Source organism: Thamnophis elegans, chromosome 1 (assembly GCF_009769535.1).
Source record: "Thamnophis elegans isolate rThaEle1 chromosome 1, rThaEle1.pri, whole genome shotgun sequence".
In the NCBI taxonomy this organism is placed as follows: domain Eukaryota; kingdom Metazoa; phylum Chordata; class Lepidosauria; order Squamata; family Colubridae; genus Thamnophis; species Thamnophis elegans.
Genome location: NC_045541.1, coordinates 36,590,658 through 36,610,610, shown reverse-complemented (window position 1 = coordinate 36,610,610; position 19,953 = coordinate 36,590,658). Strand labels below are relative to the sequence as shown.

Here is a 19,953-nt window from a genome sequence, read left to right as displayed (position 1 = left end):
TTTTGGGGTTACTAATCATATTACGTCAGGATGAGCCCCTGATTCAGGCAGTGCTGTAGTAGAAAGAAAACTCCAGTCAGCCCTACTTCTGCACTTTGTTAAGAACAGGACCCAGTTCTACCTGTGAGGTGGCTGTCGCAATCTATACCACTTTTCAGCAGGTGACAATTTCTTCCAGACACCAGAAAATAAGCAGGGCCTGGACTGGTTAGTTCTGAGCTCAAAGACCATCAGGAAGAACAGGGTTGTAAGCTAGACTGAGAGGTCAGAAGACATTCTGGCAGAAGGCACTTGGCAGGTTGTAAGTTACCACTAAAACTGCCAAGTGACGTCCATGAAGTCACTAGGAATCTCTCATTTTCTTTGTCCACCTAAAACTCAATGTTGCCTATCGCTTTTGTAGCTCTGAAGAAGCATAAATCTGATGCTCCAGGTTTGCCCTAAACTCATGGCCTGAGGGCCCTCTACTAAATTCCCACTCCTCTTCCTTAGCCTGAGATAAGATGTATTAGCAAGTCACTTGAATTCAACATAATGTCCTTTTTCAGCAGAAGGTTCACTACCGGATCCCTTGGGGCACAGGGAGGAAGTAAAAATGGCAAGCCATCACTTTGACCAGCTGTTAGATTACCTTTTTGTGCTCTTAATAATCTGGTCAGGAAGCACAAGAGGCTTTGCTAGCCTCTGATTTTTATTTTTTATTCCTTTGCTTCTTTTGTCAGCTCAGCTGGTAGAATCGGGAATAGCAGATCAAATTTAGCTGGGAAATTTGATGTATCTTGGAAAGATAGGACATACGGACGAGAGGATCTTTGGGATAAGGAGTAGAGAGAGAAAGAGTAATGCTCGTTTGTCACTTTAGTTTCTGCTGTGCTATATCTATATAGCTTTAGGCTGAACAGCATGCAAGATGCCCTCCCTTGAGAAATAGAAAATGGGAGGAGGAGGAGGAGGAAAAGGAATTTTTGGAGAAATCAATAGAATCCCAGATTTCAGAGGAGGTTAACACGGAGGGTAACACTAGCATTTTTCCTTTTCCTCTCCCTTCTGGGACTGTGGGAACAGCCGCCCTTTTCTTCCTTCTTCTTGTGGGAGATCATTAGTGATGATTCAGGTTGACATCCCATGGCTGAGCCTGTGATGAAAGACCTTTCTTCCAGAGAGTGATTTACTCTGCAAGGAAAGAGCTGTGAAAGCCTTCAACCTGTGGAAATATTCAGGAAGGAGAGGCAAGGACGGAAGGAGAAACAGCTCCCACAGCTGCTTCATAAAGAGCAAAGTGGAGCTGCCATCAAGGGATCAGAAGCTTCTGTCCCCATTATAGGCTTGCAAGAAGGAAGGGAGAAAAAAAATAATTAATTAATTCTTGCCTTTTTAAAGCAGTAGGTGAAGATAGGCCCCTTTATGCTCTTTGCTAAGTTCTCTGTGAATCTAAGTGGTCCCTTTTCTCCTTGGCTTCAAGCTGCTTTGAAGGGCTGCCAGCAGGACCCTCTCTTTCTGGCTCCAAAAGCAGGGGATGGCCGTCTTCTGACTCCTCCACTGTTTTTCTCTCCCATAGATCTTAGAAATCAACCCTACCGACGAGCCGATGCGGTGAGGAGAAGCGTCCGGCGGCGTGTTGACGATCAGAACCTACGTGCCGTCAATGGTGCTGAACTGGCTATGTGAGCCGGCTGGGAGAAACTGTGCCTGTAAACCAGTTGAAAGTGCCCTTGATTGCTTCCTCACCATGCGGACTCTGTTTGTGTTGCCATTTTAATTATGGCCTTGTTCGGAATTCCTTTAACTTAGTCTTCTGAAGGGCTCAGTAAGGACTGAAAACGCATAGGAACGGAAAAAAAAAATGTAAAGCAAAAAAATAAAAAAAATGGGCTGGCCATACAACTGTAGCTACCAAGTGCCTAAATTTCAAGGACCTACTCAAATTATTGAAAGCAATAGGACTCTTTTTTTGATTGGGTAACTTTTTACACCAATAAAATTTCTTCAGTGTTCTTAACCAAAATGTAAAATACATAATGTATTTTTTTTTTGTTATTGTTACATACAGTTTAGTAAATAGCCTTCAGTGGACTTTTTTGATTTCATAACAGGTTGTAAATAGGGAATATTCTGATAAGAGCTGCTGTAGATTTTTTTAATATTTTCAGTACATTCCTGAACACTTTGAAGAGTTAACTTTGAGCTTCATCTGCACTTACTAGCATTATATAGATATGTATGTGTGTGTTTATATACATGTGGGTGTATATATGCACACACATATGTGTACATGTATGCATGGAAAAGGACTTTATCATATATAAAGGAGCAAAAGATATTAAAATAAGTTGGACCCTTTAAGAACATTTAGTTCACTTTAAGGCTGAGGGGACATATCCATAAAGCCAATGTTAAGGGAGATGTGAATACAGTTGGCAAAGGTTTAAAGCTAATTGGTTTAGCTAGAGGGATTTCTGCTGTAAATACAATGTGGGAAAAATATGGGATTTAGATGAACACACTTGCCTGTTTTCAACTTCTACCTAGTACACACAGTTGCTGGTAAAGGTAAATAAAACGAGGTGATATAGCTGAAGAGGATGGGCACACTGCAAACACAGTTGTTGTGTTTTTTACGTAGTGGCAAGCATAACCTTAACCCTAACCTTGGGGTAACAATGTTATTTATTAATTAGCACTAAGGTATTAACTTCTCAATAATCAGTATTAGAACTCATAAGGATCACAAACTGCTCAATTCTCAAAAGGGTGAAAAGGCAATGCCCTCCGAACAAGTTAGGGTAACATTGCAGGAATGCTGTGGGATTCCGTACAAAGGAAATTACGTAGTTCACTTCCATTTATGCTTTGCACCAATCCATTTTCAATGCTTCTGCACTGGATTCCCTTCAGTTAACATTCAGGTTACACAAGCTGTTGAATGTAATGCAGTGCAGCAGGATACCATCCGGCACAAAATATCAGGTCCAATTAAATTGATTTATTATTACGCATGCCCATGCACAGGGATATTCTTAGCTAACAGTTAGCACCTGCTTAGAGTTAGACAAGGGTCAACAGAATTCAAAAGAGGTTGGACTTAGTTCACTTGTGGCTACGTATGGATTCTAGGCTGATCCCTCTTTTAACTCCTCCCCCAGGTTCTGCCACACCTTCTCCTAGGCACACTTGGAAAATTCAGATGATTAATGCTTAGATATCCTTTTTTTGGATTGGGATGCTCACATGTTAAACTTTAAGCTAACTTTAACAGCTTATTTATCAATAGTGCTTCAAGAAAGGACCCTTGATTTTTTCTTCTTCTCCAAAGTAAAAAACTGGAAGTTAAGAGACTCACCTTGCCTACATTCTTCCCATTGCTGGTAGCACTGCATCATTATGTTAATTGTAAAATTTATTGTATAGTATTTAACCACTTAATTCTTTTTTTTTTTTCATATCGTGCTTCTGTGAACCACTGGTCAAGGTGGTTATTATTCCTTTGATAATGTGTAGTTATATAATGTTTTTAAATGTACAGATATTTTGCTACAAAATTGGTGCTTTTTTATGGTTTTTACACTTCTCTTTAATTCCCACTCTAGTCTCGGGTAATATTGTAAATATTGTTTAAAAAATGCATCAACCTGTGCTATACAATCTGAATGTTCTTAACTTATAGTTTTGTTTTGTTTTTATATTTAACTAAATGGACAGTCTGGGGCTCAAAAGTTGTTTCATTAACCTTTGCTTGTCTCTTTACAGAAAATTTATTTTAAACAACTGCCAACATGCTGACAGAATCCAGCAATGTATATTTGACATGCAAAAGAGAACATGCCATTATTACATCTTTTCCATTATGAAAGATGAACATTTTTAATTTGGATAAAATCCAGCTCAGCAATATTATTTAAGTTCCTATAAACAGCTGCAAGGGATTTCGTAGTATACTGCAATACTCCAATATGACTAATTAGGCTGCAATATTGGCATGTTCTCTTGGATCTTTTATCTAGTAGATAGATCTGCTTCTTAGCAATATTATAGGTGTTTTATAAAAGCAATTCATGTTACTTTTCTGATCTGTTCATGGCATATGACTGAATAAACTATTTACACAACTACATTGCCATTTCATGGATGATTCAGCTTACACAATATGCTCTAACAGGTGTAGTAGAGCATTTCCCTCTTGCTAAATCCTTATTGGCAGTTGAAAACCTATAAGGGAAAAAGAAGACTGTACTCTTAATGCAGTAGGCTGTGAGAGCAGATCAGATGAACTGAGATAGATACAACTATAGTTATGGATTGCTTAGTGCATCACCCAGGCTAGAAACCAGGAGATAGTGAGTTCTAGTCCTGGCCTTAGACATGAAAGCCAATTGGATGACTTTGGGCCAGTCACTCTCAACCCAACTCACCTGACAGAGTGGTGGTTTGTTTCGGAAAAAATAGGAGGAGGAAGGAGTATTGGATACATTCACCACCTTGAGTTATTTATAAAAATAATAATGGTGGGATTAAAAAAATATAAAAGAGGAGACTCATCTGTGTAGAATAAACTGTAGCACTCTCCAGGGAGGAATAGAGCTTCCTTGGAGAGTGACAAGCAGTAAGTCAACTTACTATATTTAAATAGTTGAAGAACAGTGAGTTAGACTTCTTATAATATACCCCACAAAGAACTGCCCTTCTGAAATGTGTACCATTTCTTCCTTTAGAGTATTTGAATTTAGATCAGAGATGTAAGATACCCAATGATAATTTCCAAGTATAAATCCTATAAAATGGTGAATTGGAGGTTTGTTGAAAACAAGCACTTGTTCATTTTTTACCACTTGTCCGTGCATTAAAGCATTGCTTTCTGGTGAAGTTAAAAGTTCTCTATAGGAAAAACTCAAGTACATCTACCATCAAGTTCAAAGTATCCACTTAATGAAGCTGCAATCAACTTGCACCTACACGTATATTGTGTTCGAAACCTTGTAATATGATGGAAACTAGATCCAAATAACACACAGACAAACATCATTTGCAATCAGAATGGTCTGCATCCATCTGTGTGCCCAGATTTCTCAATTATGTAAATGTTGATAAATGCAAAATGGGGGTATTCAATGGGGGAACAGCATCAATTATGTAAATGTTGATAAATGCAAAATGGGGGTATTCAATGGGGGAACAGCATTGTTTCACAATTAAATTTGTAGAGAATCTACAAAGCAAATGATTTGAACCAAAAATAGCTAAACCTCCCTGCTGACAGAGAAAAAGGCCAGTGATTTTTAATTCCATCCAAACCTTTAATACTGATGACTCAGGCTACCTCTTCCGGGTTCTGCTGGTAAGAAATACAGCAGAGGGCAGAAGATACTTATTTTTAAATGAGGTTGGACTGTTTTCATTCCAATTAAATCTGAAGCATAAGTGGAAACCACTTTTCTCTGTCCATTAGGCTAAGATTGCCAGATGATGCCTCATCTAATATATTTACATGCACACAGACATGAAATCCTTGAAAGGGATTTCTAAACTAAATGAGATGAGAAGCCATTTTAGAAGTGTGTGAGAAAGACGACTAGAAATCACCTACTGGTGTAGACTTGTGTGCTAAGAAAGGACTGATGACCTAATTCACAGGACACAGCCTCTATTGGCAGCTCAGAAGTTTAAATGCTGCTCGTCCAAGATGATTTTGCCAGAGGAACGTGGCACTGACAAAAAGAACTGAGAGATTATGTAAGCTTGGATATTACTGTGAGATAGTAGATGAATCGCATACCAGTTTGGTGCAGTGGTTAAGGCATCAGACTAATAACCAGGGGGGCCTTGAGTTCTAATCCCACCCTGAACATGAATTTTGTTGGGTGTCCTTGGGACAGTCATTTTTTTCTAAAAAGGATGCAATGCCAAGTCACTTCTGAAAAATTTTGCCAAGAAAACTAGTCCTTCTGACAGTCTCCAGGACATGATTGGAAGCAGGGTGGGATGGGATGAGAAAGTAATATACCGTATTTTAGGAGTATAAGAGGCACCTTTTTCCCTCAAAAAAGAAACTATGGGTGTGTCTTATAGACTGAATACAGCATTTTTTGCTTCCCGAAACCCTGCCCCCTTCACCAAAATGGACGGGCATAGCCTTTAGGAGCCTTGCAGAGTACTCCTGGAGACTGGGGAGGGCAGAAATGAGCAAAAACAGGCCATTTTTTGCTCAATTTTGCCCCCCCCCCACGAGCACTCTATAAGCCGCCTAAAGGCTATGCATGCCTTTTTTAAAAAAAAAAAAATGGGCCCGTTTTCACAAAAAAGTGTCTGTTTTTGCTCATTTTTGCTCCTCCCCAGCCCCCAGAACTCTACAAACCTCCTAAAGGTTATTCATGTCCTTTTTTTGAAGAAAAAGAAACTTTTTTTAAAATTTGCCTCTTCTAAACCTTGTTGCATCTTATACTCCGGTGCATCTTATACTCTGAAAAATATGATAGTCATTTCTGTAGACCACTGTAGTAGATACTGCTAAACCACGGATGGCAAATCTTTCGGCTTGGCATGTCAAAAATTGGGACAATGCCTACACAATGACTTGACACTGCTGAAGTGTCACACCACACCCCACCCACAAAGAGAAACATTTATCACCTCCCTCAATCTGGGCCACACTGAATAGTGGCACTTGGCAGCATCACTGAGGCTGTGCCTGAAGTAGCAGTCGAGGCATCAGCTTCAGCTCTTTTGCTGCCACTCAGAAAGGCCACCTTACACTATTTCGCAAGGTATATGTGTCTTGGGGAATGGTGCAATTGCCCCCACAGCCAAGCATCCTCCAGGATTTGTCACAGACTACTTATCTTCATGTATTATTTCTGTGGACAAGCCTTTGCAGCCTATCAGGCCTTCTTTCTTGAAGCGGCTTTGGAGAATGCTCTTCATCAGCTTCTGCAGCCTCCAAAAACTTTGCAAAAGCATGCACCATTCTCACACAATTTTCAAAGGCCTTTGCATGGCCCTCTCATGTACCTTCTGGAAGGGCCAGAGGCCGTGTGAGACCAGGTCCCATTCTTACACAGCCTCCAAAAATCACGCAAGAATAGGTCATGCTTTTGAGAATAGTTGTCTGATACTGGTGAATGCTGACATGTCACTGAAGATGTGGCAAATGTGTCAGGTTCATCATCACTGTTAGGGCACAGAAACCCATTAGACTTGAACATCATCATTTTACTTGAATATGCACTTTTCTTGCTCAGTCACATGGATACCTGTAATTAAAACAGCTGATAGGTTACTAAAGTGGGGCTGGATTCCTCTGTAGCTGATTTTAGATAGGGGATGAAAATGGAGTGATGAGAATGGGGGAAGGAGCTAATACATTGCTCGTCTTTCCATTAGGGACAGAAGCACAAATATATTTTCTTTCTGACATTGCTGCTCTTAGAGGCAAATAGTTTTGGATTTAGCCTTGTTCCAGATTTAAAACAAAGTCTCCCGGCATGGAAAACTTTGTAGAACTGGCACGAGACTAGGATAGTGGAGATTCCAATTTTGGCCAATTTGTCTTGGTAGCCTGTCACTAGTTCATCTCACTAGAAGTCATCTCCAAAACAATTATTGGCTGAATACAGGTATGACCTTCACTTCTTTGTCAAAATATTGGTCTCGTGAGCTCTTTCTCAAAAAATGCCGTTGCATCCATTGCAGGGCTCTTTGTAGTGTTATTAGCTGTTCTCTTGCAATCAGCGGCTACAGGAGCATCTACCAGACTTGAACATGGCTAGAACCGGGGCCTGTTTGCCTGCAGCAGAATATTTTTTTAAATCTTCCTGACTCAATTTGTGTAGGATAAAAGTGCTGTATGTAGTACTTCAAGAAACATTGGGATTGTCCAGAATCTGAAAGTGGCCAATGGAAAATGGATTGGGTTCTTTTGAGACCGAGTTTCTTACATACCTCTATACCTTCTGCAATAGTTTTTCCCTTCTTGATAAAAAGCCTGACTTTATACTCAAGGATCTATGCCCAGCATCCTAAGTGTCATTTGTTTTCTTCTCAAATTAGCTTGTTGGCAAGTGCTGAAGAGTCTGAGCAAAAAGCCATTCCCTCTCTTGGATCTTAAGATGATAGCCACCATGCCTTAACCATGCAGTCACCTTGAATGGCCAGGGCCCCAGAACATTGAGGGCATGGTGGGATCCATGCAGACAAGAACAGGAATGGCTCCTTTGCCTGAACTACTATAGAAGCCTGGATGCCTCCTCAGATATGGTGCCATAAGGAATGTTTCAGTTTCCTTCTATCTCTTTTGAGTTCCTTGATTCCCTGACACCAACTCCTGTGAATCCCATTGCTGTAAGAAACCTAACCTCTTATCTATTGTGCACCTGTGAAAAAAGGACTTTTTGGGCAAGTAGGAGAACAATCTGGTGCAGCATGCCCTTGCTCCTCTTAAAGGGCCTTGTCCGGGAATGGCAAGCCCAATCCTTGATGTGTCCCAGTAGAGTATAGAACTTCCTGATTACAGGTATCATAGAGAGAAGAAAGTTGCAAGAAAAGGTCAAAAGTTATGTCTAACGTTTTTCTAGGAATTTGCTTGTGGGCAGATAGGATAAAAAGAACTGGCAAGCTGATTTTGTCATTAGTGATCCTGCCTGGCTTCGCAGTGGGAGGAATAATCCCCGTTAAGAATGTCCTTGAGCCACAGCACAACTTCCATGTACGACAAAAGGAGAAACTCTGCTGTATGTTGCTCACCTCTTTTGAATGAAGATTAAGACATTTTACAAAAGACAAAAACACATTTCTATATAATGGCCACATAAACAGAAAATTTGAGTTACCATGTAACCTACATAAATGTGGAGAAATATTAAGAAACGGTGTTATATTTGTAGCATTTTATTTTTAATGGAAAAATAAAGACAATGCTTTAAAAATTAATATTTACTTAGAAATGTCAATTATGCAAAGTAATAAAAGTATTTTACATAAATACTACTGCATGGGGGCGAGGAGGGAGACGCTCTGATCTGTCTTTCTGGGATAGGATTCTAGTCTCAATATAAACCTGAGTATTTTAGTCATAAGGAACCATCTAGTATAATGAGAGATTTTTTTTCTCTCTCTTGTTCGCTACTACTATGGAATTTTAAACTAGCTAAGAGTTTTTTTCAAAATAGTTTTTTTAAACAAGTTTAGCAAAATATATATTACGATTCCATCATGTTCTACATCAATGATCCAGAATCTGGAGAATAATTACAACTTATCACCAGAATCATGATAGCCTCATTCTGCAACAATATATTTCCCAGTACCTTGTCCTTTTCTGAATATGGCACTATGATTTTATCTGAAGCAATGGATGAGAAAAAATATATAACTGTCACTAAATGTTCAGATTACATCTTAAGCAAAGATGAGTTTGGAGCACATCATGAACAGTTGTAGAAGCAATTGAACTGCAAGAGATACATCTGCTGGAAAAAAAGAGTCAGCTTGTTTTCATTCACATCTCACATTGTCTTGAAGGAGGCTGCAACAGAAGTGCTGGACTGATGTTTTTTACACCTTTCATGTGACCACTGGTTCAAACTAATTTCACTTTTACTTAATATATGTAACCAGAATGACTGAGCCTATGCAACTTATTCTAAAAATCTTATTTCTTAGGAAGTTGAAGAAATATCAAGACTTATAATTACTATAGTGAAAAATCAACGTTGAAGTAACATCATTATATTAAATAACCACATAAAATATTCCATGTTAATGCTATATATCCAGAAAGAGGCCTTTTCTGTTGCTATGATTAAACATAACGTTAGAATGATTATACCAGAGAAATGTATTTCTACATGCACTCTTCAAAGTAACAAGTGAGAGAATGTAAAATTGGTATGTGTCAACTTTACATAAGTTTTTATAAAACGGAAAAATACTAGTACACACTAGAAGACAAGGTTTAATAAGTGATAAAAATGTACAAAAATATTCAAATCAGAAAGATTTTAGTCTGTACCACAGTAGTCAATACTCCTGAATGAATAGGTAGATAGTACTTCATCAAATCAACGTCAGATAGAAGTTATTTAGTACAAAGGAAGAGAACAGAATGAAAGGAAAACAAGTTTTAAACATCAGATCAACATATCTCAAAAAGAAAAATATTACATCAACATTGATTTTCTAAACAAGAGTATTGCAACTGCTTTTCAAAATTTGGTGGTACATTCTTCGGAAAGTCCTTAAGGCAACATATTGCAATTAATTTACAGTCTGATTTTGTGATTTGCTGAAACAATGCCCTCTACCAATTTTATTTTTAAATATTCCAGATTTTTCTCCGCTAATAAAAGTGATAGCTATATTTTGTAAGTATATTTTACCAGATTTAGAATTAAGGGCCTAATAGGATTTCCATCAATCGTCTAGTTTTCACAGTTTTAAAACTTAACACTAAAAATTAAGCTCTGAGTAAAGCTCTTGTATACATTTCAACCTACGGTCAGTGTTCAATAGAAATTACCATCATCAATTTGGCCAGAAGGGTAACTCTCAAAAACCTAACACCGGTTCCTGGATTACCATAAATCAAAACAAGAAAAAAAGCATCTTCCCTCTTCCTTTCCTCTTTGAAAAGTAGTAACAACCCAACCCAATTGGAACTGCAAGAAAATTACTGAGCTTCTTTTCAGGAGGAGCAGGTACACCTGCTCCCTGCGCTTGGATCTTCTTTGACGAGGAAAAGTTTTTAATGACTTTCGAGTGTGAGCCATTGTAGAGATGAGAAGGCCTGAAAGGCTTAAATGTTTTTCCAAGCCACTATTTTAAAGGGTTTTTTTTTTTAAAAAAAAGTTTTTCTGCTCATCCTAATGTGCTGTCTGAAGAATGGAAAGGTACATGGGGTGGGGGGGATATATACAGGCTATCTAGATGACAAGAAATAGGACTTCAGGTTGAATCCTGAATGTTCACCGTCTTTGCCAAACTGCTACCTGTGTCAAATATTTAGTTATGCAAGAGAACCGAAGAGCCACAATTATGCCACTGTAACTCAGAACATTGGAATCCATTTCCTGAAATTAGTCATCTATATCTTTATTAAATCAAATTTGTAAACATATTTGGTATAAATATTTCTTATTGATCTTCATCCAGTTGTTCCAAGAGGGTCCTCCTTTGTTTTTCAAGTTCACCTTCACTTAATTCACTACCAGAGGTATCCCAATTACCCTGCAAACAGATAATGACAAGTGTTTGGTTCACCTTTGAATAGTCAGGAATTCGATTCCTTTAGATCAGGGATCAGCCACCTTTCTTGCCCAGCCCACCCTGTAACCCTCATCTCCCAGGACTGATTTTATTGAGTGGCACCTCACAATTAATATTAAGAAATGCAATTTGGTTACCAACAGGTTTCATACTTGCTCGATGGAGAAAAAAACAGATACACTGCAAAATTATTTCTATAAAATTCTGTGCGAAATATATTTTCCTGTTATGCGAATGGAGAATGTGAAGGGTATAACCAGAACTTAAGAAACAATTTTAAGGCTGTGTGAGTAGTATAATGTTATTTTCCTACTCATCTTCAAATGCACCTACCCAAAATTGGCACTCAAAATACCTATCAATCTGTGATACATTAACAGAAGAATACATTCCATTAAGCAGACTAATATTGATAGAAAACTAATTCATCCAATCCAATAGTCTTTTTAAAAAAACAGACAACTGATTCATGCAATCCAATTGTTTTTCTTAAAAAAATTAATGATATTCCTTGCATGTTCCCCTGGGTAAGTCACAAAGTATTTTTGCAAATAGTCCATCAGGAATGGTTACTGGCATAATAGCACTAAACTGTTATATTTTCTCAGATGAAGATTTATTTAACTACTATTAAATATCAATTTTAAATATTAAAAATACAGCTTGCTTAAAATTCTCATATAGTCATCTAAATCAAAATTTATCAAGTTTTTCAACACTTCACAGCCAAATGAAACAGAACAGGTGATCTTTGAATCCTCCATCCAAGATGAAAGGAAAATTAGAATTATCAATTGAAAAAAGTGATAATTGGAACTACAGACCCTTCAGATAAACTCCTATTTATGTATTAATTGGGACTAATCTAGTTGGCCATTTGATCAAGTTAAGATCAGCTGGGTTGATCCTGAGGTCATGTCCTCTTTTCATCTAGGTCATCTGTAACCCTTATTTTTTGTTATTTTCAAGTGCCATTCTGTATGTCAAAAATATATTAATTAGGAGGGGGAGCAGATAATGCCAGTTTATACAGGCATTTGCCAAAAATGAAATTCCTGTAACATCAACAAACATAAGTGACACAAATTATTCATCTGAATAGTACAAATGTTTATTATATCCTTTTCGATAAAATCTTTGATTTGAACAGATTTCATTGAGTCTCTCCCAAATATTGACAGTTCAAACATATTGAGCTAAATATTCTGAGATCTTTCAAAATTGCATTTTATAAAAAGTATGTGTAAACTTCTTTTTGTTCTCATGCCCCACAATACCACACCACACCAAATGCAATATATCTGGTCTTACCCGAATCTGATCCGCTTCTTCTGATGTTTCTTGTACTCGAACACTATTGGTTGCAGGATTGTGCTGGGAAGAAAACATGCCAATGACATTCCTTATGCAAATTGCACTTTATCCAGTCCATCAAACAGGATGACAATGTGTTTTACGGAAAAGGGATTTTGCAAAGAGGATCTGCTGTGTTACCAATTCTGTTATCAGAGTTTTTTAAACAGTTATTTGGCAGATTGTATTGAGAGTAATTTGCATGCAGGGATCAGCAAGCAGGCTGATTTCTGCAAGCCTCCTCCCGAGCATCATTCATATATTTTCTCCAACTTGCTAGAAATAAATCTCTCTCTCTCTCTCTCTGTGTGTTTGTGTGTGTGTGTGCGCGCGTGTGTGCGTGCGAGCACATACTCTGAGCAAGGCACATGCAGCAAGCCACATTAAAGACGGTCAAAAATCGTTATGTGCTTCATGGAATGTTCATGTGTAATCAAAGTAAGCTGTGGTTGTGGAATGGAAATAGAATTCCAGAAATTATGTATAATTCAGAAATGCTGCAGTCATTAATATACTGAACTTGGTAAGATAAAACAAACTTACAGAATCTTTGTTAGGTCTCTTCTTAGGTGGCGATTTATGCTTAGATTCAGATCTTTGCCTACTTCTTTCTTTTTCGTTTTCTCTCTCTTTTTTCTCTCTTTCTCGATCCACATCCGATTCTGGAGAATCCTGTGCAAAGTAAAATAAAGTATATAATTAAAAAGAAGCAATATATTGCAATCAGCATTGCACTGCAATTTCCATCTATCTCAAGATTCTTCTAAAATGTGAACTCTGGCAATATATTCTGCCTAAATAATTTTCATGTGCTCCCAAACTAATGATGTAAAACTGTATTGGTTAAATTTTCCAACTTCCACTAATTCTTCAGAATTACATCAAAGTTTATCTTAACGTAGATATCAAGTCAAGCCAACTAGAGTATGAATTTTGGTTTTTTCCCCTTTGCTCAGTAACCTGACATATTAAGCACTGTCACACTGAAATTCTAGTTCACAAAAAGAAGAGAAAAAAAATGCAAGGCTTGAAGTTGGACACAACCATTATAAAAATGGTACTGCTTATTCCTCTATATTCCTAATGTGTAAGCTGAAATAGGTGACAGTCAACCTAAATATGCAACAATGCTGTTGCAAATAGGTCCACAAGACCGAATTGAATCAAAGTTCTCATTTAAAAACAAACCCTAATTCTTAGCTGCAGTATTATCTATTAGGATTAGGCCATCTGTCTATCATCCCACCAGAATGAGCAGAGTTGGCATATTCCAGATCCTGTCATCCCTTCTCTCTTACTGTGTCTGCCCTGTGAGATGGCCCTGGCCCTGTTTGCCTTTCTAAGGCTTTAAAGACCTAAATATTTGCACAGGCATCTGAGTCAGGAAGTTAAGCATGCTTTGAATGCTTTGTAATTTTTTTAGTCATTAAAGCACTAATGGTTCTTCCAACCCAGGTATGTGATACATTCATGTTTTTAAAATTGATTTTACTATTAATGTTATGATTTTTTTGGTTTTAATCTTTTCATATTGCTTAGCACCACAGGCAATTACATAAATTGCATGTATAAAGAAATACATACCATATTTTTCAGAGTATAAGATGCACCCTTTTCCCCTCAAAAAAGAGGCTGAAAATCTGGGTGCGTCTTAAACAATGAATACAGCATTTTTTTGCCTCCTGAAACCCCGTCCCTTCACCAAAATGGCCGTGCATTGTAAGAGGCTTGTAGGAGGCATTTAGAGAGCTCCTGGGCCATTTTTTGCTCACTTTTGCCCTCCCAGGAACACTCTACAAGCCTCCTAAGGGCTATTCATGCCCTTTTGGGGAGGGGGGAACAGGCCCATTTTCGTGAAAAACGGGCCATTTTGGGGAGATTTGCAGAATGCAAAAACTTTTTTTTAATTTGCTTCTTAAAGCCGTGCGTCTTATACTCCGAAAAATATGGTACATTTGCTGATTATACTAACAAGCTGTGAGACAGATGCATAACTGTTATTTACAACTTAAAAGATTGAAGATATTGAAAATCCTTATCATACCGAAAGATGCAAAACAGAAATACTCACAGACTTGTGTCTCCTCTTTTTGCTTTTCTTTTTGTGTTTCTTTGACTTCTTGTAGCTTCTCTCTATTGATGCAAAACAAATTAGGAAATGAAAGGGAAATTAGGTTGTTGAAATTTAGCACCACTCCCCACCCACCCCAGGCAAGATTTACAGGAAAAAAAATTACCAGATTCTGCACTGGAGGAGCGTTCAGAAACTGAGCGTGAGTCTGAGCGTTGCCTCTTTTTCTTTGAATGGCTATCGTCATCTTCAGATTCTGAGCCCTTTAAAGACATTTAAAAAGTATGCTTAACATACCAGAGCTTTTTTAAAAATACTTTTGAGATAATTCCCTGCAGCATGTTATCAAAGGCCTTACCGAACGAGAGCGAGACCTCTTTCTATGATGCTTCTTTGATTTTTTAGAGTGCTTCTTATTCTTTGAATGATGATGCTGACACTCATGCTGTAACATCAAAAGAATCAGAATTATTACTTTGAAACAACAAATATCTATAGTAATCAAAAGTGCTGCTTTTTTATAGAACATGCTTAAATCACATAGAGGCAGTAACTGAAGCTTTTGGAAACTTCCCTTATGGTCTACATAGACCTTATTTCAGTATTGCACTCCTCTCCCCATCAAGTCTCAGCAAATCTACTAGGAGAGAGACTGAAGAACAACTATTCTGCTTGAACAAATATCAGCACTATCATATTGCCACAGCCTGCCAGGAACTTCTTCCTTAGACCCTTTCCTCAGCAGTCTTTCCAAGATGAGCAATAAATCTAGCTGGCATCCTCTTGCACCTTTTTTTTTTGGGGGGGGGGGGGATTGATTGTGCACAACCACAAATTGCCCAGAACAGTTTCTGAGACAGTTGTGCCAGTGCAGAAAAGACACAGCTGTTTTAAAGGCTGAAGAACAGGTGCCTCAAGTGAAATCTGAAGCACTTTTTTCAAAGAATGTGCATAACTCTAGTGCTCATGAAGATTACTATCAATCATCAGTAGTATGCTCAAACTGACATATATTCCTAGGGTTTAAAATGACCCCAGTCACTATTTGGCGCGTAGTAATGTTATTGTAAAAAATAGAAAGTATCACCAATGTGTAAGGGAAAAATCATGCATGAGAATAAAGGATTGGGAAATTCCTAGAACATGTTCTATGGTTTCCTGCCACCACAGAGCAACGCCTTGGTTGAAGTTGGCTGGCCCACATTTTTCTGGACTTGTTCCACAGCTGCCCTTTGAAGATCTTTCTCACATCCACCAGTTTCAGCTGCATCATCATAGCTATAATACTCTTCAGTAAACATATAAAGTAAGCATTCTTTGAGAATTTGTACATATCTACCAGAAAATATTGTGCTTAACTGGTATGTCAGATGTTACCTCCAGTAAATAAATGAAATCCTTAAATATTCGTTTTCTCTCTGATTCTAAAGTGATGTCTTCAAATGCTGGCTCTTTTACAAATCTCTCCCGAATCTATATCAAAAAGGAATTACATCAGTAATGCAAATTTATGAAGCAATGTATTCCTAAAAAGAAAACGTTTTGGTTTTTAAACCATACCCCCAAAGAAATTGTTTATGAACCCACATTTCGCAGGAATTTATTTGCATACATCCAATTCTGGTCTTTTGTTTTCCATTGGTACATTGTAAGGTAAACCATAGATTTTCTGAAGCTAGTGATTTTTTAATTACCATATTAATTATTTTTATAATTATATAATAATATAATAAATATATTATTATTATTAATAATAATAATAATAATAACCATATGATTATAAAAGAAATCTGCACTTTGTAAAGAAACACACCAGTCACCCTTTTATGTTAAGAACTCCACTGAGAATTTCTCCATTTCATTATTGTTTCTCTGTATTATTCCTTAAAATACTTAAACTACATTCCTTGATAATATTTCTATTATCATTCCTCTTATACTTTGGAAAATATTTGCTACTGATTACACTACATTTCTTGAAGGTTATTTTCCAGTAATAGGTTAAATAATTAAAATAGTTGCAAAAAGTTATTTAATTTTTTAAATAAAATAAAAACAATTCAAAATGCTACAGGACATGCTTACATCTTCCCAGACCGCATCCATTTCAATGGGAGGTGTTGCTTGTTTTAACATGCTTTTAAAAGCAGACTCTTTTCGTTTCATTTTGCGAGCTTCTTCTTTCTCTCTCTCCCGTTCACGGGCTTCTGCTTTTTCTAACAACTGCATCAAAGATTCAAGGGGCCATTAAATGAAAGGATCATTGCAGGAAAGGAGGGTAAAATAGTCATAATGCAATATCATTGCAAAGCACTTTTCTTATCATTTGCCGGACATATAAGTTGTTCTGGTGTATCTACAAAATAATGGCTTGGCATTGCAAGAATAAGTCTCAGATTAAATTCTGGTCTGTGGATCTGTGCAAATTTTAATTTAGCTGTTCAGACGAAACAGGGCCACTGGCCAGGTCTTCCACTAGACTAGTATCTGAAATGACGCCCTCTGAACTCTTGCTGTTAGAATTTCAATGTCAAGCCAAGATCTGGCATTACCTAAACAGCCCAAGTGCGTATTTGGTATAATAATTAAAGTATAACAATGTATACTTTAGATTCAACAATACTAATTTTATATATTGACACTAGAGACTAATAATATTTAATAACACTGGACACAATCCATATCAAATGATGTTAACATTTATTGATATTTTTTTTAAAAAAACTTACGCTATTGAAAGCCAGTTTGATATTTCCAGCATCTAATGTGGTAGCTCTTTTAGTGGAACTGATGACCGTTACAAAGTCTTCAAAAGGAGTAGACACTTCAACTACAAATCCTTTATCCTGTAATACAATGGTTTTGATAATACTGGGAAATATAGGAATCCCACAGAAACAAATATTTGTAATGCAATTCTACTTTTTAAAAAACTAGCTCTAGATTGGGAAAGAAATGTAATAAATTTGAATTGGAAACTCTGCTGCCCTCCTAATTTAAGAATGTATGTTACTTCACCTTTAAAATATCTTTGATTATCTTCTTTTCATCATGGTAGCGGGCTTTTAAATCTTCAACATAAAACTTGAAAAGATCCAGTGCTGTTGAACCTAAGGGGGTGGGAGGGGAAACACCTTATATGGGTCAAGAGTTATCTTTACTCAAGGAGCTCAATTTCTTAGCAATGTAAGAAATGACAAAAATATTCACAAACTTTATCCAAAAATTACTTAGCCTAAGCAAGAGGGGATACACTTACCAGGCTGACCAAGCATATTAGTAAACCTAATATCAGAACTAATAGTTGGATATAACTCCATCCAGGATGACATTGAGTGCAGCTGACCATGTTCATGCAACTCATCCAAAAATATCTGGGGGGGAAAGTGGAAAATGGGGAATCTTGTAATTAAATTTTTAAAAAGCCAGACACTGTCATTTTTTATAATCCCAAAAAGCATAAGGAATCTCTAATGTGAAAGACAAATCAGTTAGCTCTTCCAATGTACTAAAATCTCTCTTGCTCAGCATCTCTCCTCCAGCTTTTAACCTTGGAAAAAAATTTCCACACAAAGAAAGATCACTGAAATATTCACAATGCTTAGAAATCACACAAGACTTGGGGAGATTAGTTTTTGCACTCTGAATCAGAACAGTTTTTTTAACCCACTGATTTTAAGCCAACTGATTTTTTTTAACCCACCCAATACTTAAAGCTCTGCAGTTGGTATTAAATAGAAGTTAACATTTTCTCAGTAACCTGAAATGATTCTCTGTTTTTTCGCTGTCGTCGCCTTTCCCTGAGTAAGCCTTTCTGCTTCTCCTCTTCTTCCTCTTTTTCCAGTGCTCTTATGTGTTCTTCAAAACAGATCAAGGCATCCTCCTTATCCATATCTACAAAAATAGGAGTACTTTTTAATAAAATTATATAGTATGTCACTTAAAATACAAATCTCTTTGGTTTGTGATCTTCCCCAAGCTTCAAACACAAGCACTTTTTCTTCATGCTTGTAAATATTAAGCTAGGATTATGTTATCTCACTCTAAATAGGGTGCTGAAACACTGCAATATAGAGCTATGCAAAACTCTGTGACCATAAAATGGATAATTCCAAGTGTCCCCAAAGTGGCCTAATTTTATAATGGCACTTGCACAAAATTCAGCACATCTGATATAACAGACAATAGTCTTTAAGCTGTGATTCATGGACTTGCAAAGGCAGATGAATACAGAAAGATCTGTGTCAAAGTGTGGCATAATTGATTTTTAGTGTTTCTGTGTATTTGAAGTAAACCAGTTGGTCCAGAACAATCACCTTAAAGGAAATGTCTTAGGCTTTCAGCCTTAAACTTAAAGACTAGATTTCTTAACCAACTGGCTTCAGGATTAAAAGTGAGATTTCAAAATTATAAACATGCAATTTATTCTATAACTTCATCTATAATTCAAATCCTATGTTCCCAATCTAAGGCTCTTTTTTAAAGTACGGTAATAAAAAAGGGGTTTATTTCATACCATTATGAAGGCAAAAATTATGTGACACAGAGATTCTAAAAACTAAATGACAATGTACTGAAAATGCCTACCTAGTTGTCTTATTCATATGTATTGGCAAGATTTATTCACAATTCCTCTTGGAAACTGGACACAGATACAGTATTTATTCCTATACTTGCCCTATGGTAATTATTTAATTCAGAACAAAATAATTTCTTAATACAAATAAATGTTTTTATTCACGATCATAAGCTTAAAACTGTATCTCTATTATGTGAATCCAACTATTATTTCCACCAACAGAAGCAAACTTTGCTGAAAGAGACAGCTTTTGGGGGACAGGGAAATTATTACTCTGTTTTATACAAATCTTACCACACTGTCCAAATCCATGGTAAATAAATCCAAGGTATTTGGAAAGGGTTTTGAGTGTGGTTATAATGGAGTGGTAAACTTATTCTGGAATGGCAAAAGCCTTCAATTATTATTTTAACAGTTTTAATAAATGAGTTATTATCAATTACACTAAAAAGTATTTTTTTTTACAGAAAGGTAAAACACAATTATCCTTACTCTGAAGTTCTTCATCTTCTGCAAAGGTAGGATTGTCCATCAGATACTGCTGAGCCTCTGACCATGTAGTAGAGTAAGTGACATTAGCCATATTGTCCAGAATGTTTTTTAATGCCTCCCAGTTCCTCTTCCTTAGCTGTTTGGCTTGTTCCTGAAAAAAGACAGACATAAAATATAATGATTTTTCTAAAATGCAGCATTGCCC

At 36.9% G+C, this 19,953-nt stretch overlaps 2 protein-coding genes across 6 annotated transcripts in view; one reads left to right on the top strand and one right to left on the bottom strand.

Moving 5' to 3' along the window:
* The window catches only part of FMNL2 (formin like 2), a 226,486-nt gene extending 222,375 nt beyond the window's left edge, over positions 1–4,111 (top strand). For 4 of the 5 annotated variants that reach the window (XM_032211397.1, XM_032211412.1, XM_032211419.1 and 1 more), the window contains one exon: positions 1,559–4,111. In XM_032211397.1, coding sequence (XP_032067288.1) covers positions 1,559–1,668 — 110 coding nt within the window. In that variant the 3' untranslated portion in view covers positions 1,669–4,111. The remainder of the gene's footprint in view (positions 1–1,558) is intronic. The other variant, XM_032211405.1, reaches the window with a different exon arrangement.
* A 5,816-nt stretch (positions 4,112–9,927) lies between these two features.
* Positions 9,928–19,953, bottom strand: part of PRPF40A (pre-mRNA processing factor 40 homolog A) — a 34,639-nt gene continuing 24,613 nt past the window's right edge. The window contains exons 15-27 of the mRNA XM_032211374.1: positions 19,749–19,899; positions 18,438–18,571; positions 17,937–18,051; positions 17,696–17,787; positions 17,407–17,523; positions 16,763–16,900; positions 16,055–16,150; positions 15,036–15,122; positions 14,844–14,940; positions 14,678–14,739; positions 13,150–13,278; positions 12,565–12,627; positions 9,928–11,214 (exon numbers count right to left, since the gene is read on the bottom strand). Coding sequence (XP_032067265.1) covers positions 11,122–11,214; positions 12,565–12,627; positions 13,150–13,278; positions 14,678–14,739; positions 14,844–14,940; positions 15,036–15,122; positions 16,055–16,150; positions 16,763–16,900; positions 17,407–17,523; positions 17,696–17,787; positions 17,937–18,051; positions 18,438–18,571; positions 19,749–19,899 — 1,374 coding nt within the window. The 3' untranslated portion in view covers positions 9,928–11,121. The remainder of the gene's footprint in view (positions 11,215–12,564; positions 12,628–13,149; positions 13,279–14,677; positions 14,740–14,843; positions 14,941–15,035; positions 15,123–16,054; positions 16,151–16,762; positions 16,901–17,406; positions 17,524–17,695; positions 17,788–17,936; positions 18,052–18,437; positions 18,572–19,748; positions 19,900–19,953) is intronic.